This window comes from Myxine glutinosa, chromosome 7 (genome assembly GCF_964187855.1).
Source record: "Myxine glutinosa chromosome 7, kmMyxGlut1.1, whole genome shotgun sequence".
Lineage (NCBI taxonomy): Eukaryota > Metazoa > Chordata > Myxini > Myxiniformes > Myxinidae > Myxine > Myxine glutinosa.
Window position 1 is genome coordinate 12,887,623 of NC_136267.1, and position 25,510 is coordinate 12,913,132.

Here is a 25,510-nt window from a genome sequence, read left to right on the forward strand (position 1 = left end):
GACGGGAGGTGATGAAGGCGTGGATGAGGGTTTCTGCAGCCGTGGAGGAGAGGGATGAGCGGAGACGGGCAATGTTTTTCAGGTGAAAGAAGGCTGACTTTGTGATCTGTTTAGTGTATTTGTCGAAGGAAAGGGTTTGGTCAAAGATGACGCCAAGATTCCGGATGTGAGGGGAGGTGGATACTGGGATACCGTCGATGTTGAGGGCAAAGTTATGGGTGGATTTTGTGAGCGTTTTTGGGCCAATGATGATTATTTCAGATTTATCACAGTTAAGCTTGAGGAAGTTGATTTGAAGCCAGGATTTTATTTCAGTAATGCAGTTTGTCAGGATAGAGTGGGTGTCGGTGGAGACGGACTTGGTGGAGATGAAAAGCTGGATGTCATCGGCGAAGCAGTGGAATTGGAGACCATGACGGCGGATTAAGTGACCGAGGGGGGACAGGTAAAGGATGAAGAGGAGGGGGACAATAACTGAACCTTGGGGGACACCTTGGGGGAGGGGAGCAGTGGGGGATTTGCAGTTATTGATGGAGATGAACTGGCGTCTGTCAGAGAGGTATGATTTAATCCAAGAGAGGGCAGTGCCGGTAACGTTAAAGGTGGATTCAAGTCGGGTGAGGAGGATGGTGTGATCGATGGTGTCAAAGGCAGCGCTGAGGTCGAGGAGGACGAGAATGTTGAGGTTGTCAGAGGAGAGGAGAAGGTCGTTGGTGATTTTGAGGAGAGCAGTTTCAGTACTGTGGTTGGAGCGGAATCCGGATTGGAATGTTTCATACAGGTTATTGGCAGAGAGATGATGTTTGAGTTGAGTGGCTACAGCGCGTTCCAAAACTTTTGACAGTAATCTAGCCTATGTTGACCTTTTGACCGATGTTGCTCTCAAAAATAGTTGGTGGTTGAAATGATGTAGCTCAAATGTCAATTCGATTCAAATTTCAAGTCAATCGGATGAAAATTGAGAATTTTAGAAATTTGAAAAAAAGTGGTTGACCTTTGGCCGATGTTGATCTTTTGCCCTTTTGACCTCAAAAATATATAGGATTTTGTCGGACCACAAACTCTAACATTTGGTGAAGTTTCGTGAAGGTCTGTTTAAAATTGTGACCCGCAGGCAAGTATAAGTGAGTGGACAGACAAACACAGACAAACACACACACAAACACAGAAACCGGAGTAATCAACATACTTGTCAAACAAAATTAATTTGCCAAGTAATAACGCAAAAGACCAACGAATATATTTGAAAAATCTTCGATTTTCGCAAGTAACAAAAAATGGAGCACCAGCCCCGAGGAGAGAGCAGTATTCCATCGCGCTGTGGATGGAAGTTTCGCAAATGGTGAGTAGCTCAGTAGTGCCAAGGAAGGACTTCACACGACGGAGGATGCCCAGTTGCCGAATGGCTTTGGAGGCCAGCTTGGAAATGTGGTTTTCCCAGGAAAGAACATGTCATATGGTGAGACCCAAAATCTTGAGTGACAGTACTTCTTGGAGAGGATTGTTGAGAAAGTAGATGGGGGGGTTTTCCAGTCGGTCTTTTCGGAGAGACATAGTAAGAGTGTGGGATTTGTCAGGATTGAAAGACATGTTCCACTTGTTTGACCAGTTTGTGATTTTATCCAGGTCTGCAGAGTGAAGAGGATGCTGCCTGCTGATCTGAGGGTTGAGATATGGAGCAACAGAGAGTGGAGTCATCAGCAAAAAGATAGAGAGGATTTTTCAGAGTGTCGGAGAGATCATTAATGAAGACCAGAAAAAGCACAGGGCCCAGGTCACACTGCCCTGGGGAACTCCAGCCTGAACAGGAAGGGGAGATGAGAGAAATCCATTCAGGGCCACACGTTGACTACGACCAGAGAGGAAGTACGCAAGCCATGCGTGGAGATTTCCATGGATACCATCGGAGGAGAGTTTGGTGAGCAGAGCGGGGTGCCAGACCGTTTCGAAGGCAACGTGATATATCAAGGGAGACAGCTCTAATTTCCTGTTTGACATTGAGGACCTCCATCCATTGTTGAGACAGCAGAAGCAACATGACCAGAGTAGAGTGACCTGGTCTTAATCCAAATTTATGATCAGAGATCAAGCTATTGGAGAAGAGGAAGGATTTGGTATCCGAAGCAATGATGGATTGCATGACTTTGCTGATGATTGGGAGCAGGCTGATTGGTCTGTAGTTGCAAGGATCTGTTTTTGCACCTTTGTTGTGTAAAGCGGTGATGTTGGCTGATTTCCAAGCAGATGGAATATGACTTTGAGCAGAAAAGAGGGTGAAGAGAACAAGAAAGAGGGTGTGAAAGAGTGGCAGAGCAGGATTTTAGACCCGTGGGCTGATGCCGTCAGGTCCAGTTGAAGAATCAGAGTCGAGGATTGACAGAAACTTCTCCACCTTGTCAGAAAAGGACACAGAGTCCAGGAGCAGCTGCGTACGGTAGGTACAGAGAGAGACGGGTTTGGGACACAAGATTCTGAGGCAAACACAGAGTTGAGGCATTCAGCTTTTTCACGTGCGGAGTCAGATGTGTAGCCATTTGAGGTAAGGGAGGGGATGGAGGGGGAACAAACACCAGAAACAGATTTGATTTGTTCCGGCTTTGTGAAAGGAAATGAGATTGCCTTCCGTTGGATTTGCCTTCCAGGAGGCGATGGCAAGTTGTTTCAGGGCAACTGCCTCACCACAAGAATCCATGTACCATGGACGGGAGGAAGGGTATGACAACTGAAGACGGGATGGGATAAATCTGTGCATGAGAGAGAGCAGTTATCTTTGGAAGAATTCCAGGATGCATTGATGTCAGAGGCAGTGGAGATGTGAGACCATTCCAGATGATTTATGGCTGCTTGAATACCGGGCCAGTCGACCTGAGTGAAATGCCAGACTCGTCGATGTTGAGGAGGCTCTCTGAGAATGACCAGAGAGATGTCCACTTTGACAAGCAAATGATTAAATGAACCGATTGGAGCAGAAGAAGAGCAGCAGACATTTGCAGGAAAGTTTGTCATAATCAAGTCTAGAAGAGCAGATGCTCCATTGACTGAGATCCGGGTCGGGAAATTGACAAATTGTGTCAGTCCCAGTGAGTCACAGAAGTCCTTTGCTGAGGTGCCATGGCTGGTGAGAAAGGTACCCACACCCAGCCAGCTGGCATGATAACAGTTGAAATCACCACATATGAGGAAGAGAGAGAGTTGGGATGAGTGGATAGAAGTTGGTCCATGTTGTCAGACAGCGAGATGTAGATGGAGTCATCAATGTTGGGTGGATGGTACAGAACACATATGAACAAAAGGTGTGAGCGAAGGGGAATCCATAGCCAGAGGTACTCCTGGGGGTGGGCTTGATAGAGGGCAGTGCAGGGAGAGTGAGGAAGAGTGTTTTTGATAAAGATAGCAACCCCACCTCCAGGACGAGGCTCAGGTCTATCATACCGGAGGAGGGGATTAACATCTTGAAGAAGATATTAAGGAATCAGAGACATCTTGAAGGAGGAAAGTTTCTGTTAAGCAGATTATGTCTGGTCTGTCAGAAGCAACCTGTATGGAGAGATCATTCAGGTTTGAGCGAAGGCCCCGGATCCTGGAGGTCCATACCATTAAGGAAGAGCAAGGGGGAGCATCGGATGCAGGACAGGGTAGGGGAGGGGTAGGGTAAGACGAGGAAGAGGAGGAGGAGGTAGGGAGGGCTGTTGGTGGTGTGTCAGAGATTTCAGAAGAGCTCAGAGAAAGGGAAGGATGAGGAGGACAAAAGGTTTTATGGTGATTGGATGAGGCACAGTAAGGTGTTGTTTTGAGGGGGGACAGAGCGAGGAAGAATGTTGGAGGAGATGGATGTAATAGTTGGAAGGGAGAGGGAAACGGGGAGGATGCTTTGAGGAGGAGGAGGGGTGAGAGGGGAGAATTGGAGAAAAAAGGAGGGTGGGGAGATTTGAAGGGGAGGGGGAGTTTTGAAATGAAGGGGTGATTAGGGTATTTTGGAGGGGAGGAGTGAGGGTGGACTTTTTGAGGTGAGGGGGGAGTTTTGGAGGGGCAAGGGGGATGTTTAGGAGGGGAGGGGGAAAGGGGGAGTTTAGGAGGGGAGGGGCAAGGGGGGGATATTTGAATGGGATGGGTGAGGGGAGAATTTAGGAGGGGAAGGATGAATTTGGATTTTAGAATGTGTTGGACGATTAATGGAAAACGAACATTTATTGCAAAATGAGTTTCTTGTGATTTTCATGTCAGAGATCCATTTGAAAACGTTGAAGAAGGGGTGGAATGCAAGTGAGTTTAGGGAATGTAGGAAGGAAGTGTTGTAAGAGATGGAATTTTTATTTGAAATGAAGAGATTTGGTGAGCAACTCGAAAACAACCTTTTAAAGAAGAAGAAGAAGAATGTATTATAATATAGAACAGAATAAAACACTTCAGGGGAAAGTTTGAACATTTTAAAACTAAGCCGTGAAAACTATCTGGGGAAATGCCCCAAATGATGGCATGAAGGATTCCTAAGGGTGATTAAGGAGTCCAGCACAGGTTCAGAAGCAGGAACAGAAGGATCGGAGATTGACAGAAAGGAGAGCAGAGAATGAAGGAACAGGGAGGTGAGATGCAATATGTTAGTGCAGGAGGAGTACTTTCTAAATTCTTCGTGAATATGTTTTTTTGAAGGTTAGATGAAAGTGGATCAGAGGAAGAAGGATATAGTTGAAGAAGTATCGTGAGGACTGAATTGGAAAGGTGACTTTTGGCTGCAGAGGATTGAGTTGTGAAGGAAGGAGAGGAAAAACAGAAAAAAATGTGTGGGGCGACTCACGTGGTCGAAGAACGAACGAACACGGGAAAGAGAAGGAAAATATATATATATATATATATATATATATATATATATATATATATATATATATATATATATATATATATATATATTGTTATGGTTCTGTCGCCGGCCTTCTCCCCTTATCAAGAGGGGATTAATCCCCTTGTCTTTATTGACCTGGCGCGAACCGAGACCTATTACAACCCTTCCGGACAGCGCACAATCGAGTTTCGGGACCAAATTCTCCCTCGTACCTAAGTACTCGCGCTGCCCTGGTAGCGAGGAAACGAGCCTCGCACGAACCACGTGCGGTTGGAATATGCCGAGCGGTTTGCGTACATGTGATCCACGCAGTTATAGATAGTGGAACCAGATTTAAGCGATCTTATTCGTGCCACGCTTAGTCAATGGAGAAATCACGGGAACGATCGAATTCAGAAGAAAGGAAGAACAGATTGATTTCATGGTTATCACACGTATATACAGTTCAGGATGAAGAGACACAGGGAAATCCTTATACAGTCTTATTCTTAATTCCCAAAGACAACGGGCCCGTCTGACACACTCACACAGGGTATTGCAGATGGTCAGGTGTTCCCCAGCACGTCCAATGATGGTTCTCGTTCAGCTCTCCATGGTCCCCGGCACGTCCGCGAAGATGGTGATCGACGAGGACAAGGCCACGCAGCGCGTCTCTCGAGCAAAGGTGATATCTTGGGGCGAACGGTAGGGAGGGCTTTTACCGCAAAGGAGGGACGGCTTTTACGGCAAAGGGGGGTGGTTACGCAGCCTCGTTCACTCGCTTGGCTGCAACGTGCAAGTTCGTTATAAACCGCGCCTGGCTGCGCCTGCGTATCTCTAGCGGCCAACTCTTCTTCCTCAACCATTGTGTTGGTTAGCGCACGCGTTCTTATTCGATAGTCAAGTTCAACAAGCCGTACCATGCAAGCCCTCTCTTTCTCCTTTGCAAGTCCTCTTCCCCCGGCAAGTCCTTCCCTCTGCAAGTCCTTCCCTCTCTGCAAGTCCTCTTCCCCCGGCCAGTCCTGTTGAGGGCTTTGCGCATCGTGTTATATAGGCACGCCCCGCGAGCCTTCTGGAACTCACCAGACTCTTCTCACCACGCCCTCTGACGCAACCACCTCTGAGCTCTGATTGGTGGCTCAATGGCTCATGCTTACTGTCATCGCCCCTGCCGCCCCCGACCTCGACACCGCCCCCACCTTTTTCGGCCTACCTCGTGTTAGCTCGACTAATGAACAACCAATGCTTAACAAACTGGATTGCGCCCACAGAGATGGAATGGTTTGCAGAAGTGGGGCCTATTCTCCTGTCTTTACACCACGCAGGATTAACACTGGAAGGGGCCTATTCTCACATATACTAAGACATAACTATACTACAAACGAGGCTACATGTTGCTTGTGGGACTATCTATGGGGGGAAACCTTTAACCTTTATTGAGCTCACTGTACACATCTCAAAACCGTAGCAATATATATATATATTTTGTGTGTGTATGTGTGTGTGTGTGTGTGTGTGTGTGCGTGTGTGCGTGCATGTGTGTGTGTGTGTGTGTGTGTGTGTGTGTGTGTGTGTGTGTGTGTGTGTGTGTGTGTTAAGACGAAACAGAGGGTAAGATGTCCGGGGAAGTATGGGGTGAAAAAAAAACTGAAAAAATGGCCCACATACGAAAGTAAATGGACCGCAAACGACCGCCAAGAGGAAACAACAAAGCCTCAAGGCCTCGAAAACCAGGCCTGAAAACGCGGCAGGAACCAACAGACGATTAAACACTGGTAAGCACGATTTGCACCGAGATCTAACTCGGAACACACAGTAGGCACTCACGCCGTAAAATAAAAATGCAGTTTTGACAAAAATACAAATGGTAAAATTCTTAGCTTAGGTAGCGTGGAGAGCTGGCAAAAACACACGAAGTCCAAAAACACGACTTTGGCACGCTCACACGGCTGCACCGTGAAATACGCTGTTCCAATTCACAAGAAGCATTTTTACGAAGAATGTCCTAACCCACTTACAGTTACCATAGAAAGTGGCCACGCAACGATGAATAAAAAAAATACATGGAGACATCACATACATCAATTGAATGGCACTCAATAAAAATCAACCTATTTCCCGCTGTCTGTATGGGAGTCCCACCCGATACTGTAAACCATCTCTCCCATTTCTCGTCATGAAATACGGTATCAATCCAATCCTGAATAAAGAAAACATTCCATATTGATTACCACCGGAGTCGAATTTTACTATGTCCAATTTTTTGGCGTTCACCCCGATGAGCCAAGCAAAAACTATGGCACTTACGTGGAAGTGGACTTTATTTTGAAAATCATTAATTAGATGTATTGGCTGATGTATATTCCAAGTTTCAGCAAGTTTAAATGTACTAGGGCATGCCCGTACTATATATAGATCTAAAATTATATCCCCCCCCCCTCTATTTACATGAAATGGTTTGGTCCATTCGCAAAGCCAAAGCGAACGGCTTGCGAGTACGGTGACAATCCCCCCCCTCTATTTACATGAAATGGTTTGGTCCAAAGCGAACGGCTTGCGAGTACGGTGACAATCCCCCCCCTCTATTTACATGAAATGGTTTGGTCCAAAGCGAACGGCTTGCGGAGTTTGGTAAAGAAATCGCCATCGCGTGCACAAACGCGCAGGAAAGCGAATGAATCGCAAATTAGTTTTAATTAGTTTTAAAACATAGTTTAACGGCAACATAGTTTGCCAACGTGAAATAAATGAATACGCTCTCAAATGTGCCGTCCGAGGCAGAGTCTGTTCGCCACATTCGGCACACGTGATAGCTCGCTGCTCTCTGATTGGTTGAATCGTTTTTTGGACATAGCTCGGTTACTACTTGTCCGATTAATTTCAAACCTTGAAAAGGCACATCCTCGGGTCCCCAGCAATATACCTGGCAAGTTGCAAGTATATCGGACCCGTGGTTGTCGAGAAACAGCGGTCACAGACAAACAAACACACACACAGACATACACACACACACACACACACACAGAGATTAGTGGAATTATAGATAGATAGCATTTGAGATATTAGCACCAACACATTTCAGACAGACAGACAGACAGACAGACGGACAAACTGACAGACTGACCGATACCAACGTTGATTCGAGGGTTTTCGTCAATGAAACTCAAGAATGCGGAAATGGACGTTGCTGGAATTTGGAACACTAGGGCATGCCCGTACGTGGGTGCCCGTTCCTTGCCAAAAAAAAAAAAAAACGCTACCCGTACGCTCTACCCCGCCCATACGCCCGTACGCCCGTAAACAAAAAAAACAACGCTCTTCGCTTCCGCCCTTCGCTCTGACTGAATTGGGAGAAATAATGCGCATAAGAAATCGAGAAATTATTATTTTCTCCGGAAGAAATCGAATTATGAACCGTAATGGCGCACGCGCTCGGCTCGGCTCGCTCTCACATCGGCCACGCCTACGCAACAACGCGTTCTGTGATTGGCTGCCGGAAGTGCAGTCTTCACTGTCCGGAAGGTCGCATATCGCAGTTACGATGAATCGCAAATTAGTTTTAATTAGTTTTAAAACATAGTTGAACGCCAACATAGTTTGCCAACGTGAAATAAATGAATACGCTCTCAAATGTGCCGTCCGAGGCAGAGTCTGTTCGCCACGTTCGGCACACGTGATAGCTCGCTGCTCTCTGATTGGTTGAATCGTTTTTTGGACATAGCTCGGTAACTACTTCTCCGATTAATATGAAACCTTGAAAAGGCACATCCTCGGGTCCCCAGCAATATACCTGGCAAGTTTAAAGTATATCGGACCGGTAGTTGTCGAGAAACAGCGGTCACAGACAAACAGACATACATACATACATACATACATACATACATACATACATACATACATACATACACACAGAGATTACTGGAATTATAGATAGATACAGTCACGTGAAAAAGTAAGTACACCTTACTTTTGTAAAGTTTTGACTTTTCAACATATTTCAACATACAGCTATTTTATCTTCATTTCAACAATATTGATAGATAAAGGTGATATAATATAACAAATATCATGAAACATTTACATTTTGTAGTCTATTGTATAATTTAAATAAACATAAATGCAAATTTTGCATGTGGAAAAAGTAAGTACACCCCTACATGTATCACTACTTCAAATACCTAAAATTAGAATCAGGTGCACCAGCTCAAGTAAAAATTATTAGAACATCGTTCGAGAGGATCTTGGAGGAACCTGTCTTATTTAAACCTCAGACATTTCGTTTGGTTTGCTCTTTGTTGTTGAAGTGTGTGGCATCACCATGCCTAGATCAATCGAGGGTGAAGCTAATAAACAGGAAGTTCAATTATACATTAGGACTATGAATTGACGGAAATTGACAGCTCATTATTGGCGGTGTTGAATCATGCAAAACTCAACTCCATACATCGCATCAAAATGCCGAAATGCTATAATGATGCTGAAAATCAGGTTCAAGAATAATTAAGTTTTAAATACGAACAAATTGCATTTGTTCAGTGTATAAGACTTTATTCAAGACGATATATAAAAGATCTTAAATAGTAAGGGGAAATTTGTTTTATTTGACCCAGATGGGATTTGAACCCACAACCCCCAGCTCTGGAGACTGATGCCTTATCCATTAGGCCATTGGGCAAGCAAATTAGGTCTTTGTAATAATAGATTGTTGCGGTTTTGAGTTTTGGTAACAGTCAGTGTAATAAAGGTTAAATTTCCCCCTCATAGTTAGTCACAAAAACAACATCGCGATAGTGTAGTTAACTCTTAGTATTTGTGAGCTTAGTCCTTTTCCAATGTTAGTTCTGCGTTGAGTAGAGTAAGGAGAATAGGTCCTTCCGGGATTCATTGTCGCCATGCTCCCTGAATAAGAGAGTCAGACGGGGTGCCCGGGGACGGAGTTCGCTGTCTAAACATGGTAGCGCTAGGCCAGTGGGACCGCCGGGACCCACGTGCACTCACAAGTTGTTCTGCGCGTGGGCGGCAGTATCAGACCGGGGTGCCCTAACGCTCCCTGGCTAAAGTTCATCCTGAAAGCGCCCACATTGTGCGGACAAACCAAGTCAAGGGCCACGTGGTCAGGAGAACCTCGTCCCTTCCGGTCACACTGTGCCTATCGGCCGGCCTCGAAGACCGAAATTGTGACGGTGACACCGTCACAATTTCGGTCTTTGAGGCCGGCCGATAGGAGGTTCTCCTGACCACGTGGCCCTTGACTTGGTTTGTCCGCACAATGTGGGCGCTTTCAGGATGAACTTTAGCCGGGGAGCGTTTGGGCGCCCCGGTCTGATACTGCCGCCCACGCGCAGAACAACTTGTGAGTGTACGTGGGTCCCGGCGGTCCCACTGGCCTAGCGCTACCATGTTTAGACAGCGAACTCCGTCCCCGGGCACCATGTCTGACTCTCTTATTCAGGGAGCATGGCGACGTGGGCACGGTAGGACACCCGCGGAGCCCCGGAGGACCAGGGACGCGCGAGCCTACGTGTTAGCGTGCTACGGCAGAATCAACGGCTTCGGCCACGGCCGAGCCGATACTCGGCCCGGTCGCCCGGAAATGAACCGGTTCGACGCCCGCGCTAGAGAGGTCGCGGGCGACTGAGATGTATGAACAAATTAGTTAATTAATTTGAGACGTCCGATTTCTAGTGTTTGGAAATTTGGAAGAGCTTGACCCTAGCCTTTCCCTTGCGAGGGCAAGGAGGAACTTAACACTTGACATTTAAGCTTAGTTTGAAGTACACCCTGCCAGCGCTCCCGGTGGGACGGCAGGGCAACCAGAAGGGACGAGGTTCTCCTGACCACGTGGCCCTCGATCTGGGAAGCGAGAGGCGTTCCATTAGTGGACGCGCCCCTCACGCCCGACTTTTGGGCGGCCCCGGCAGGCCGTTTGTTTTGACGTTCCGTGACAGGCCCCGCACCCCCACCTCCGGGCCGACCGGGCGACCGGAATGAATCCCGGTGTCCCGATCCGAACCTTCAGAGCGGGCCGGCTGGGGAGTGCCAAGCACCCCGTACCTGCACTTTCCGTCCCTGCGGTCCCAAATACCGGAACCACCCGAATACCACTTTATTCGACAAAATGAGGTGCGGCCTACAGCCTTAGAAAACCAACCCTATATAAGTCAATACCTCCAACGACACAGGCGCGCATTCGTGCCGCGTGACGTGGTGACGTCATCGCGCTTTCATCTTAAAAGACATTTGATATAAGTTAATATTTTGATATAAGCCTTAGAAAGCCAACCCTATAGAAGTCAATACCTCCAACGACACAGGTGCGCATTCGTGCCGCGTGACGTGGTGACGTCATCGCGCTTTCATCTTAAAAGACATTTGATATAAGTTAATATTTTGATATAAGCCTTAGAAAACCAACCCTATATAAGTCAATACCTCCAACGACACAGGCGCGCATTTTTCGGGTGACACCGTCACAATTTCGGTCTTCGAGGCCGGCCGATAGGCAAAGTGTGACCGGAAGGGACGAGGTTCTCCTGACCACGTGGCCCTTGACTTGGTTTATCCGCACAATGTGGGCGCTTTCAGGATGAACTTTAGCCGGGGAGCGTTTGGGCGCCCCGGTCTGATACTGCCGCCCACGCGCAGAACAACTTGTGAGTGCACGTGGGTCCCGGCGGTCCCACTGGCCTAGCGCTACCATGTTTAGACAGCGAACTCCATCCCCGGGCACCACGTCTGACTCTCTTATTCAGGGAGCATGGCGACGTGGGCACGGTAGGACACCCGCGGAGCCCCGGCGGACCAGGGACGCGTGAGCCTACGCGTTAGCGTGCTACGGCGGAATCAACGGCTTCGGCCACGGCCGAGCCGATACTCGGCCCGGTCGCCCGGAAATGAACTGGTTCGACGCCCGCGCTAGAGAGGTCGCGGGCGACTGAGATGTATACACAAAGAATTAAGTTAAGCACCCCCCCCCGTTTTTGTACAACCTCGCACATTACAAGTTTGTTGTCGTCAAAACAGTGTAATATACCCATGATATTGCTATATTTTCTGGAGAAGTGATATTATGGTCACATAAAAACATAACAATCATGCCGTTTTCAATATTTTATTCTGAATAATTTAAGGTGAAATTTTTTGGGAATTTTAGGCATATTTTCACCTCAATTTAAGTATGGAGCTATAGGTCCATCACGGACAGTGTGGATGACGTTTATGTTTTCTAACGTACAGTCATTGTTCTGAGAAGACCTCTAGCGATCTTTGCGTCAATAACGTGTGTAGGACCCACGTGATCGGCTCACTGACTCAACCAATCACTTTTTTTCACTTTGATCACTCAATTTCATCAATGGATAATTGCTAATGTCATACCAATCATTATTTGATCTCACATACCTTAGAATATATGCCAATGTATACATATACACATAGAATATATATTAGGGGGTGCTTACCTTAATTCGTTGTGTAGGGGTGCTTAACTTAATTCTTTGTGTATATTAACAAATTAGTTAATTAATTTGAGACGTCCGATTTCTAGTGTTTGGAAATTTGGAAGAGCTTGACCCTAGCCTTTCCCTTGCGAGGGCAAGGAGGAACTTAACACTTGACACTTAAGCTTAGTTTGAAGTACACCCTGCCAGCGCTCCCGGTGGGACGGCAGGGCAACCAGAAGGGACGAGGTTCTCCTGACCACGTGGCCCTCGATCTGGGAAGCGAGAGGCGTTCCATTAGTGGACGCGCCCCTCACGCCCGACTTTTGGGCGGCCCCGGCAGGCCGTTTGTTTTGACGTTCCGTGACAGGCCCGGCCCCGCACCCCCACCTCCGGGCCGACCGGGCGACCGGAATGAATCCCGGACCTATTCACCAAGGAATGGCCATCCACAGCCATTCACCAAGGAGGACGAAGCTCCACACCATGGCAAGTGAACTGATTGCGTAAGTAAGACGCATCATGACGTAATGGGACATTGTGTTTGTTCCATTCCTTCCTTCCTGGGAGGGATTTGGAGACAAATTTGGTTTAGAGGGGGATATGGGAGACAGGTCGTAGAGACGAATTTGTAAATACCAGGAAGGGCTAGGTTAATGTAAGCCGACGTTGGGGAGCACGGACGGTTAGGGACGAGCTAGCTCTGCTCGCTCTTCCGCACCCCTCATGCTGCATTACCTTGTTTTGCTGTGTACCTTTGTGCCCTTTCCGCTTTGCTGGTCGTGCTTTGTCTCTCCCCCCCACCCCAGGACCATTTTGGAGGTGGAACTGTGCAGCACCATCACCCTGTGCAGCATTCCTGCTGCAACCTGTGCAGCATCCCTGCTGCACTTTGCTACATCTGTGCAGCCAAACTGTACCGCACTTTGCTGCCATATACTTTTGTTATAACTTTGCTGCACCCGTGCAGCACCTTTCCTCCACAAACACTTTGCTGCACATTATACACTTATGGACCACAGGTTTTGTGGCCTTACATCTCTACTGTGCAGCACCTTGCTACAAACTCACCTTGCATCTTCAGACCACTTGTTTGAGAGGCATAAATGTCACGCAGTCGGACCACCTACAGTTGGCCCTGCTTGGCAATGAAATAAAACGAATTCTTTGTGTGTTTTTATTATGGTGTGCTAGGGACGAGAAGATTTGTAAGTTTATTTAGCCCTGAAGAGCAGGAATGGCCTGTATGCCAGTCACGGGGCTTGCCGGTTTGATATATGCACACAGAAGATGCAAGAAGCAAGCAGCAAATGAAATGTGAATTATTTATGAGTGTGTTTTTGTGCTTTGCTGTGCTTTCTCTCCCCTCCAATCTTCTTTTCAAAAAGGACAGGTCCTGGGTCATGGAACTGTAAATAAGGTCAAGTTTTTGTGCTTGTATATAAAATGCTGCCCACCGGCTATATGTGTAGTTTGACAAATTCCGGATTCGGTTAATTGTGGGCATGATTCTGTTAGAGTAGCGACTCAACGCAATAGGTGGGACATATTTAGTGTTTTAAAACTGTCGCATACACGGGTTAGAGTAAATGTTCAGGGGAACCACATCTATATGTCACATGTAAAAGTAAAAGTTAATTCCCAGATCTTTCTCAAAACCGGTTGTTCCAAATTTTGTAGGTTCGACTCGGGGACGAGTCTGACGAGGGAGAAGGGTAGTGTTGCGGTTTTGAGTTTTGGTAAGTCAGTATAATAAAGGTTAAATTTCCCCCTCATAGTTAGTCACACAAACAACATGTAGCCTCGCGATAGTGTAGCTTAGTATTTGTGAGCTTAGTCCTTTTCCTATGTTAGTTCTGTGTTGAGTAGTAAGGAGAATAGGTCCTTCTCCTACTTCTATTGACTGATCCCGCCTTCAATGCCTCATGCCTCTTTGTGCTGCCTTTGGTTCTTTTGGCGCGAATTAACATGAGGCAGGCCTCGGAGGGTCGGGGCAGGACCGAATGAGGGCGGCAGAGGAGCTGACGGTAAGCGCGAGCCGCCAATCAGGGCTCACAGGGTGTGGCAGCAGCACTGCGTCACAGGGCATGGTTGGAAGGTTCGAGAGGGTTTGAGAAGGTTCAGGGCGTACCGAGATAACCCGTCGCGCAAAGCCCCCATGAGAACACGTGCACGGTGAGCAGTGGAGTTCGAGCTGCAATTGAGGTACGAGGACTGAGTGGAGAAAGACGCGCATGAACCAGGATACGTGCTCATATGAAAGCGACGCTCGGTTGAGCTTGAAGCCGAGCCGCGTATAGTGCATTGAGTTACGCGAGTGATAATGCGCTGTGTAACCGCCAGCCGCGCTGAGAGACGCGTACGTTTTCCTTCCTACTTCATCGGTTACCTTTTGTTCGGGAGACGCGCTACGAGGATCCTTCCACCGCCTGCGTGTCTTCTTCCCGGGACGTGCTGGGACCGTGGAAAGCCGGATGGGGCCGTTCCTGGACGACCAAGTCGGCGCGTTTGGCCTGAACAGCATCCTGCCTGCAAATTCCCTGTGTGAGTGGGACGGGCCCGAGTCTGGTTGTTAAGAATAAGACTGTTTAAGTGCTGCTCTGTATCTCTGCATCTACCGATCATTGTACATACGTGGGAATAATAATTAAACCTGTGTTCTTCCTTCCATTCGATCGTTCTTGTGATTTCCTTATTGACTAAGCGTGGTACGAGTAGAATCGCTCGAATCGGGTTCCACTACTAGAAAACTGCACGGACCACGTGGTACTCAAATCCGCTCGGTGTACCCAAATCGCACGTGACTCGTGCGAGGCTTGCTTCCCCGCTTCCGTGGTGGCGCAGGGATTTAGGTACGAGCGAGACTTGGTCCCGAAACCCTACCTTGCGTTTGCCCGGAAGAGGCGTTTCAAGTCTCTCGGTTCCGCCAAGCCCAGAAAGAACAAGGGGCTTAATCCCCCCTTGGTAAGGGTAAGAAGGGCGGCGGAGAACCGTAACGATATTAAAGGGGTATAAGGTGTGTATATATGCATTGTCATGATTGTTACAAGGATATAAATAGAGAAGCAAAAACTATGGTGCTTAGGTGGAATTTGTTTCCAAAGCCATTCATTGGTCGTATTGGCCGATTTATATTCCAAGATTCAGCCAGTTTCAATGTATAGTCTTTGAGATGTGAGCGCCAACACATTTCGGGAGGATGGACGGACGTTGATGACAGACACCAACGTGAATTCGAGGGTTTTCTAAATAAAACTCCAGAATGCGTAAACGGATGTTGCTGACATTTCGTACATATTACCTCGACGTACAAAGCATTTACTTCTGAAATTTGCAGCCGATTTCGTCCGTCAGAAGCCGAGAGACGAATTTTCATTCCCCCACGTTAAAGCTGCATATAGGGAAACGATCCCATATAAAGGGAGGGGCGCTTTGCGCCTCAATTGACAATACATTATTTTGAGGGGTTATGCACACATTTAATGGTGTGATGAACAATTGCGTAAAATTGGATGAAAACTTTTTCAGTGTAACTTTTCATTTAATCTGTCAATGGTGTACCGGTTAATGTTATATGGAATCATTGTTGTGGGATTGCAGTTTGGAAAATGTATATCTACCACATAAAACTGCGTGTGTGTGTGTGTGTGTGTGTGTGTGTGTGTGTGTGTGTGTGTGTGTGTGTGTGTGTGTGTGTGTGTGCGTGTGTGTGTGAATAGATAGATAGATATAGATATTTTATGTTTGTTAAACTACTTTTCAAAGCATGAAAACCACAAACAATATAATTAATTGTACAGTAACGGCTAGATGTTACAAGTTAAAAGAATTAATTACATGTAAAACCTCAAATATAGTTTACCTATTGACCTGTAGCAAATGTGCGATGCAATATGTTGGTGCATTGATGGGTTGACTGACTGCCTGGACGCAACTGAGGTTGTGGATCCATGATGGAGGTTGTGGATCCGTCGTTTGGAGAGGTCCTGGGCTGAAAGGATTTAAACCTCGAGGGGGAATGGTGCCCAGCTGATGATCCGTGCAGTCGGGAAACTAGTCAATTGCTGACTTTAGGTAGGTTCTTAATTAAGGTTGTAACTTTAGGTCGAGGAACTATGTTTTGAGATTTACAATTTAAATAAAGTTGAATATGGGATGTTGTGAAATTAACATCATTTAAAATCAATCCTTTAAATTATTTATATTTAAGTTTAGGAACAACCGATACTGTACAATTAATTTTGTGTGTGTGTGTGTGTGTGTGTGTGTGTGTGTGTGTGTGTGTGTGTGTGTGTGTGTGTGTGTGTGTGTGTGTGTGTGTGTGTGTGTGTGTGTAAAAAAAAAAAAAAGAGTGAGATAGAATTGTGAGTAACAGAAATGAAAAAACGAGATTTGTGTGTCCCTCCATAATGGTAGGGTTTAAAGGCTTTAAGTCGTGCTTCAAGAGGGATTTGAGTGGGAGGGAGGGGGGGGGGGGTTAATGGGCAATCTTTGAACACGACTGTGTGTCCACCAGTTAAAAGGTCTAACCCTAACAACTCTGAGAACCCAAAAGGACCCAGAAGACTCAATGGACCCCAAACACCCAAAATACCGGAAGACCCATAATACCCTGTGGACTGTTAAAGACACAAAAGACCATGAAGTCCTTCTGGGTAGAAGATCTCAAGGACCCAGAAGACCTCAAGGACCCGAACTACTGAAAAGACCCTGAAGAACCAATGGACCCCAAAGACCCAAAATACCCTGAAGACCGAAAAGACCCCAAGGATCCAAAAGTCCCCAATAATCCAAAAGACCCAAACAACCCTGAGGACCCAAATGACAAAGAGGACCCAAATGACAAAGAGGACCCAAAATACCCCACGGACTCAGAAGACCCCCCAAGGACTCTGAAGATCCAAAAGACCCTAAAGACCCAATGGACCCCAAACATCCAAAATACCCTGAAGACTGTTAGACCCAAAAGACCCCCAAAACCACGATGATCAGAAATACCCAAAATACTGAAAAGATCCTGAAACCCAATGGACCCCAAAGACCCAAAAGTCCTTGAAGACCCAAAAGAGCCGAGGATCCGAAAGACCCCGAGTATCCAAAAGACCCAAACAACCTTGAGCACCCAAATGACCCAGAAGACCCAAAATACCCCAATGAATTGGAAGACCCCCAAGGACACTGAAGATCCAAAATACCACGTAGACCCAAAAGACCTCCAACACCCAAAATACCCTGAAGACCCAAAAGACCCTGAAGACTGTTAAAGATCCAAACGTACCATGAAGACCCAAAAGACCCGTTAAGACCATGAAGACCCAAAAGACTCTGAGGATCCAAAAGACCATGAGGATCCAAAAGACCCAAGCAACCCTGAGGACCCACCGACCCAGAGGACCCAAACAACCCAGAGGACCCAACAGACCCCAAAGACACAGAAGACTCCCAAGGACTCTGAACACCCAAAATACCCCAAAGACCCAAAAGACTGAAAAGACCCAAAATATCCCAAAGAAAGACCCAAAATATCCCAAAGAAAGACCCAAAATATCCCAAAGAAAGACCCAAAATATCCCAAAGAAAGACCCAAAATATCCCAAAGAAAGACCCAAAAGACTCCAACGACCCAAAATACCCTGAGGATACAAAAGACCCCAAGGACCCAGAATACCCCCAAGGGCTCTGAAGACCCAAAAGACCCAAATCACCCAAAAGACCAGGAAGATCCAATGGGCCCCAAACACCCAAAATACCATGAAGACCCTGAAGACTGTTAAAGGCCCTGAAGACCCCCAAGGGCTCTGAAGACCCAAAATACCCCAAAGACACAAAACACCCAAAAGACCGAAAAGACCATGAAGCTCCAATGGGCCACAAACACCCAAAATACCCTGAAGACCCTGAAGACTGTTAAAGACCCCAAAGACTCAAAAGACCCAAAATATCCCAAAGACTCTTAAAGACCACAAAGACGTAAAAGACCACAAAGACGTAAAAGACCACAAATATATAAAAGACCCCAAAGACCCAAAAGATCCCGGATACTGAAAGGATCGAAAAGCGGCTGTACCGTCAAAAACTGTTCCAACCCATCATTTTTGAAGGGCTTTATACTTGTGTTTTATAATTCAGGGTGTGCTATACATTATAACTTAGGGTGTACTTGTCTAGAGGGTGAAACATTAATGATCCATACATTTTACTTCAATAAAGTTATTGGAGCATGGAATGAAGGTATTGGAAAGGGTGTTGGAAAAGAGGATAAGGAAGAAAGTGAAGATCGACGAAATGCAGTTTGGATTTATGTCAGGAAGACGAACGACAGGCGTGATTTTTATTTGCAGGAGAAGGAAGTTGCAGGAGAAGTGCATGGAGAAGAGGAAGAAGCTGTTTCTTGGGTTTGTTCATCTGGAGAAAGCATTCGATAGGGTTCCACGCGAAGTAGTGACATGGGCATTGAGGAAGTTAGGAGTGGAGGAATAGTTGATCAGAGTAGTGATGGCAATGTACGAAAGACGCACACAGCTGTAAGGACGAAGGACGGGAACAGTGGTGAGTTGAGGTGAAGGTGGGAGTGCATCAGGGGTCGGTACTAAGTCCACTACTATTTGTAGCTGTGATGGAGGTGCTGGCTCGGAACGTAAAGGAGGGTTTACCGTGGGAGTTGTTGTATGCAGATGATCTGGTGTTGATTGGGGAGAGTACGAATGGACTGAAGGAGAAGATGAACAAGTGGAAGGAATGTATGGAGACAAAAGGTCTGAAGGTGAATATCGGAAAGACGAAGGTGATGGCACGTGGCAAAGCATTTGGTGAGGTGGAAAGAACTGGGAAGTGGCCGTGTGCTGTGTGCACGAAGGGTGTCGGAGTGAACTCCATTCAATGTACAATGTGCCCTGAGTGGGTTCATCAAAAATGTAGTGGTCTGAGAGGGTCATTAAACAGTGTGGCACCTACATTCAAGTGTAAGGTGTGCACAGAGGGAGCTGCAGATGGGGGAAATGTTGAGTTGGATCTTGGAGACGGCGTGAAGCTGGAAAGTGTGAAAACATTTTGTTACCTCGGAGACATGCTGAATGGAGAAGGTGGATCAGACTCGGCAACATTTGCTGCAGTGAGATGTGCATGGAAGAAGTTTCGGGAACTGAGTGGCGTGCTGACGAGGAGGGGAGTGTCGTTGAAGCTGAAGGGAAAGGTGTATGCTGCATGTGTGAGAAGTGTTATGATTTATGGGAGCAAGACATGGGTTATGAACGTAGAGCAGCAACGAAGGCTGGAAAGCTCCATGTCTCCATGTCTCTCGGTCCCTGCTCTCAAATGTTGTGTGTGTCCTTCCCCCTCTCTCCCCATATTGTCTACCGCTCCCGATGTTATTTGTTTTATGTGTCGGTTTGTCTTTCTGTGTGATTAATGTTCGCTCTTTCACGAGCCTCGATCTTTTATACAAAAAAAACAAAAAACAAAAACAGTTTGAGATGGTTTGGTCATGTGTTGAGGAAGGATGAAAGTGACGGGTTGAGAAGAATGATGTACATGAATGTAGAAGGAAGTCGAGGACGGGGAAGACCGAGGAAGACTTGGTTAAAGATGGTGGAAGAAGAAATGCCGGCAAGGGGGTTAACAAGGAGAGATGCAGAAAATAGGGCAAAATGGAGAAGATTGCCATGGGGACCGCAAGGCTAACCCCCGCTCTTGCAGGGAAAATAGCCTTAAAATGCCTGTTGTTGTGTTGTATTTGACTTCAATTGACACCATTATGAGAAATTCATAAATGTGTGGGGATTTGTACGGCATGCACTTGTTAAAAAATTCAGGACAACGTTTTTTAAAGTTCAGCTTTCTAAATCAAGTATTATGTTAGCCACAAACTTGGTACAGGGACGCAATATATTGTATGTTTCTGTTTGCCTCGAATTTCATTGATAAATTAGTGCATATAAAGTGTTTACTTAACAGAAGTTATACATTATGAAGGCCCATTGGCAGCCATTTTGAAATTTTCCCAAAAAATGTATTGCCCCATGAGTGAATTTGTGAGAATTGTTTGTGGCCATTTCAACTCCGAATAAGGTGTTTGAAACACAAATATGGTTATTATCGAAAATGTCGAGGTCATTGTCAATTTCTACTGTACTAACTGTCTGTGCGGGCCACGACGTTTTTACCATTCGAGCTTTTTCGTCAAATTCTCAACAAACCCTTAGTATGAGAATATGGAGACGACTAATTGATAATTGGTTCAACATGTCAAAAGGCAACGTCACAGTGCGTACAAATAGGCCCTATCAGCCCATCCACGGCGCATCAAGCACGAGACGGCACGTTTTTAGCCGCGTCGCAGACGCTGCTCATAGAGTGCCCTCTGCTGTTGTTGTTCTTCTTCTTCTTCTTGTTCTTGTTCTTGCAGAGAAGACAAAACCTCAAAGCTCCACCCATTCTGGGAACCATAGCTCCACCCATTCTGGGAGAGCCTTCGTATAAACAAATATCCACCATTTTATTAACTCGCATAGCTTTGAGGCCTGTTTTGTAGGCCCGTGGTGTCTTCCTCTCTCACACAGTTTTATTTTAAATCAAATTCGATATATCATTTCATTTTTCACAGTCGCTAACATAGTTTTAGACTCGGTTGAAAAAAAACGGGAAGAAAATCCGATGAAAGTTGCCCTTTATAGAACGAAATGAATTCTCAAAGGCCTGTAACTTCAAGTCCATTGACATTTTTTTTTTTAAATCGTGGCATGGTCAGTCATACACCGCCCGAAATAACAGACGGGAAAATGCCGAGATATATATATATATTTTGTTTAAATCGCGGCATGGTCAGTCATACACCGCCCGAAATAACAGACGGGAAAATGCCGAGATATATTAAAAATTCGTCCATTTGATGACAATCGTCACGATGAAATATTTAATTTATACGTCGTCACAATAATGTGGAGAGAGGAGCATAGCTTCGTTCACGTGTCGCCACACACGGGAAATTGCCGAGATATATATATTTTTAATCGCGGCATGGTCAGTCATACACCGCCTGAAATAACAGACGGGAAAATGCCGAGATATATTAAAAATTCGTCGCCACACATGGGAAATTGCCGAGATATATTTTCACTTTGCACAAAAATAACATCAAGTAATCGAATCATTAGGAATGTCCTGTGCCTATAACATCGACGTTATAGGCACAGCTGCATCTAGGCATTGTGTAACATCGACGCGGCTTTTGTTTTAATTAAAACTTTTTGTACTTGTTTTTTATTGCTTTGTGTTTCTGTATTTACTTACCATTGAGCTTCAGTGTCCAGACCATAACATTTTTTACCATTTGAGCTTTTGTCATCAAATCTTCAACAAACCTTTATTATGAAAATATAGAAAGCATTTAGTTGTTGTTGCATTTACCATTTGTAACATTTGTTGCATTTTGAATAAAAGCATTTAATCACAAATGAATAAAATGTATAATTTTTTTAAACTGTTGTTTGCGTGAAGTTTAGTTTGAGTAAAAAGCATATGCAGACGGGCTTTGCATTTTGAGATGCATTCTCGGTTGCATTTTCTTTGTACATAATATTCACATTACTGAGCTTTCAATGAACAAGTTATTCTCATTTCCAGACATGACATTCACTCATGAAGGAAACAAAACGTTTATTGCCAACATGGTGAACTTTGAAAAGATGGTATGTCCTTTGTCAACTCTTTATTTTGTTTGCACGAACAAATGCATATTAATGGTGTGTATTTCATTATCATGACTGACAAAAATCCCCCTTGCTTTGCCCTCATATGTTTCAGAACATGATTGCCAATACTGTGGGAACTGTGCGTTTCTGCCGGGGTGACCCATTCAGTGAGTAGACCACCATAATTTTACCATTAGTTAAAGACTATTAACTTTTCTTAACTCAATTTCTGGGTTGTGTTTAAAAAATCTCAACTAATGAATGTGAAATGCCTTAAAATAAATTAATAATATAGAAAATAGTTTGTATAGGAGATGATCATTTCGAGCACAGATGCCCATCTCCTGTTTTGGGTATGATTTTTGCATTTCTTTGAAACTTATCTGCTAAAGACAGAAACACACACACACACATACACACACACACACACACATCAAAAACGTAATGAAGCTGCATGCCTAAGAAGCCTTCAAACCCATTGGTTGAAAAGCTGGGTTGACTCCACCCACAGTGGTTCTGTAGGAAATCGTGCATCCATCATGTTGGTTAGCTGGTAAGCCTAAGACATGTTCAGAAGTCTTATATTCACAATTTGAATTTTCCAAGCTGTACAACCATGATGTATTAGATATGCACATATGCAGTAGCCATGTTTTTGCTTCATGTAACTTTATGCAAGCCGGATCTTTTTCATGAAGGATTGAGCCAGCGGTCTGGGCAATACACCGGGCACATTAATGGATAAACAATTATTTGTATAATAAATAATGCTTTTTGTATGTAATTAGCCAGACTTGTCAAGGCCTAGTAGTGTGAAAATACAGTGGTGTCACCATCAATGAACGGCCACTGCATTGGTGTGCTCCATTACCAAGCAGCTTGCAGAGAGCTCGACAAGTGGCTTAAGAACCCAAGCAAGCACTCAGTTCAATCTGAACAGTTGATAAGGAATGACTGGCTTGGCAAGTGATAGCAAGCTTATTGGAAATGGAACACCCCAGGCTACAATTGCAGGATCACACGAAATGGTGCTAGTTCCTGGCATTGCAACACGGGTGTGTTCAGTTACCAAGCAGATAACTAGTGCTTGCCAAGCCAGCCTTTCCTTATCAACGGTTGCAAATGGAGTGCTGAGCCTGGTGTTGGCTTAACGATAGGGTGCTGGCTTAGGATCATAAGATCCTGAGTTTGAATCCCGGTAAATTGTTGAATTAATGCCGGCAGGAGCGGTGGGGGGGGGGGGGGGGGGTTGACTCAGCCGGCCATCTTTCAAAGATCGGCAAATTGAGTACCAGCTCATTGGTACTTGGGGCACCTTCATCGGCGGAACAAACGTGCTTCCTGAAAAATGATGCAACCAGCAGCCACAGGCTGCATACGAAACAGAAAACAACAACAACAACAATGGAGTGCCTGCTTGAGTGCTGATTCGTGCAAGTGTATGAATCAAATTGGCGCCCCTTTACATTAACTTTTCTGGAGCATTACTTGGTTCTTCCTTAGAACACAAGGGTAGTGCAGCATGCACACAATATTTTTTTGAATGTCCCTTATTTTCTATTGTTTGGCATTTTCTGCAAGCTATGGAATGTCCCTTCTTTTCTATACTTTTCCACATGGCACAAACCATACAAAGGGGCCTTTTCTATGCCCCTGGCATTTTACCCAAGAATATCCATTCTTTTCGATCGTTTGCGACATGGCACATACTATATAAAGGAGCCGTTTCTCTGCCCCTTTTCTCTGCCTCTGCCCCTCTTGGAAGAGCACGTTTGAATTGACAGCAGGGTAGCGGCATAACATCTGGGCACAACCAACAATGTAGTAAATGAACAAGAATGGAAGAGGGATATGGAGGGGAAACACTGAACTCAGCAAGTAAAATACTTGGGTTAGGAAGGGTTATTGGTGGGGAGGGTAATAAAGATCATGGGTCAGGATGGGGGATGACAAGAGATGTTGACGCGCTGCCTGCAAAAAGTCACCCTGCATTTTGGAATTTTTGTTCATGGAACATTGTCACATTCTTGCTAGTTTTGCACAAGCTTTGCAAGTTTACATTGAAATGACCTTTAAGTTGTTGACCCGATGTTGTTTAAACATTTTATCCTGTTTGTTTTTTTCTCACCACCAGACCCAGACCAGTCACTTGTGGCTAAAAATGAACCTGAGGTGCGCAGTTACGTGCGCCAGCTTCACGTCATCGACAACCAACGAGCACTTTCACAACTGTCCAACAAACTAGAACCTCGACGTATCTAATCACCATCGAAACCTTTGATCAAACTTTGTGGTTTGGCAGTTGTGACGGGCTTTGTGACGACTGGTTTGACGGAGAGGAGTGGTGATCCCGTCTACACCACACACTTACCTGTGTGCACCAGCCATAGAAAGGCAATTGCCCGAGGAGACTCGACATGATCAACTTGCCTGTCACAAATCATCTCTGGGACATTTTGGCCTGCTAAAATCCAATAACAGTTTTGGTTTCTAAGCACATTCTTTTCTTTTGGCTGGACATCCAGAGTGAATCGCAGAAAGTTTGTTATTTTTTTCTAAAGCACTAATTTATACATTTTTGAAATCGACAGAGGTAGGTGCTTGTGACTAACCTAAATAGCTTGTGACTTTATGCCAGGCTGAGCTCCAGGCCTACCTTTCTGGTGCTACATGGCAATTACAGGACACATTTTCGCACAAGCAGACTATTGCTGTGCTCTTGTGTATTGTCTCAAACTCAGAGGCCTTTCCGCCTTTTGTAGCTTAGCTCTTGAGTCAGGTATTCATGCTATAAGGGACACCTAGATGCCAAATCAGTTTTGAGAAGCTAAGTCAGTGTGTCCTCTTATAACCACACACTGATTTCCCTTGAATCAGACATAATGTTCAGAAAGTGAGCATCTAATTAATACTTTTCTTCGCAAGAATTCCCAATTAAATGATGCATAAGTACTGACACTTAAAACTCAGTGGCATCATTTTGCCCATCATTTTGCCCCCCACCCCCAAAGAAACTTGACCACAACCATGGTCCAATGATCCATGATGTACCAAAGTTTGTTCATGGCATTAAAAAACAAGACCGAAAGTCTAACAGCAGCGTAGCCGGGCTTGTTTGATACTCTAGTTTAAGAGGATAGAATGACCTGGGTGGAGATACCAGTTAGCAAATAATATATTAAATTATTTTCAAGTACTCTTCGTCTCTAAGCTCTTTGTCACCATGGAAACGAATATATTACATTGAGACGCTGGTTTATTCTGTATGTTGGTCAGTTAGTCAACACTATCAAAGTGACCTCATCACCATCCCGACACACACCAACATGTGTGTTCCGGAATGAGGTGTGTTACAGCGGCCGGAGTGCAAATCCTGCCACCAACCTCCTTGAGAGAGGATCCAGTGGGTTGGTGCTCATTTTGCCCACCTGGGAAGGATGACAGGTGAGTCAACCCCATCTGGTGTTAATTCAACAGCTGACCGGGATTCAAACTCAGGACCCTGGGATCCCAGGCCCTCCACCCTAATGGTTGAGCGAACACCAGGCTCAGGGTGGTTGGAG

At 45.5% G+C, this 25,510-nt stretch overlaps 1 protein-coding gene across 1 annotated transcript in view; it reads left to right on the plus strand.

The window, feature by feature from the left end:
• The window catches only part of LOC137413105 (rap guanine nucleotide exchange factor 4-like), a 291,223-nt gene extending 266,080 nt beyond the window's left edge, over positions 1–25,143 (plus strand). The window contains exons 15-17 of the mRNA XM_078782642.1: positions 21,880–21,944; positions 22,060–22,114; positions 24,082–25,143. Coding sequence (XP_078638768.1) covers positions 21,880–21,944; positions 22,060–22,114; positions 24,082–24,209 — 248 coding nt within the window. The 3' untranslated portion in view covers positions 24,210–25,143. The remainder of the gene's footprint in view (positions 1–21,879; positions 21,945–22,059; positions 22,115–24,081) is intronic.
• Positions 25,144–25,510: the final 367 nt, after the last annotated feature.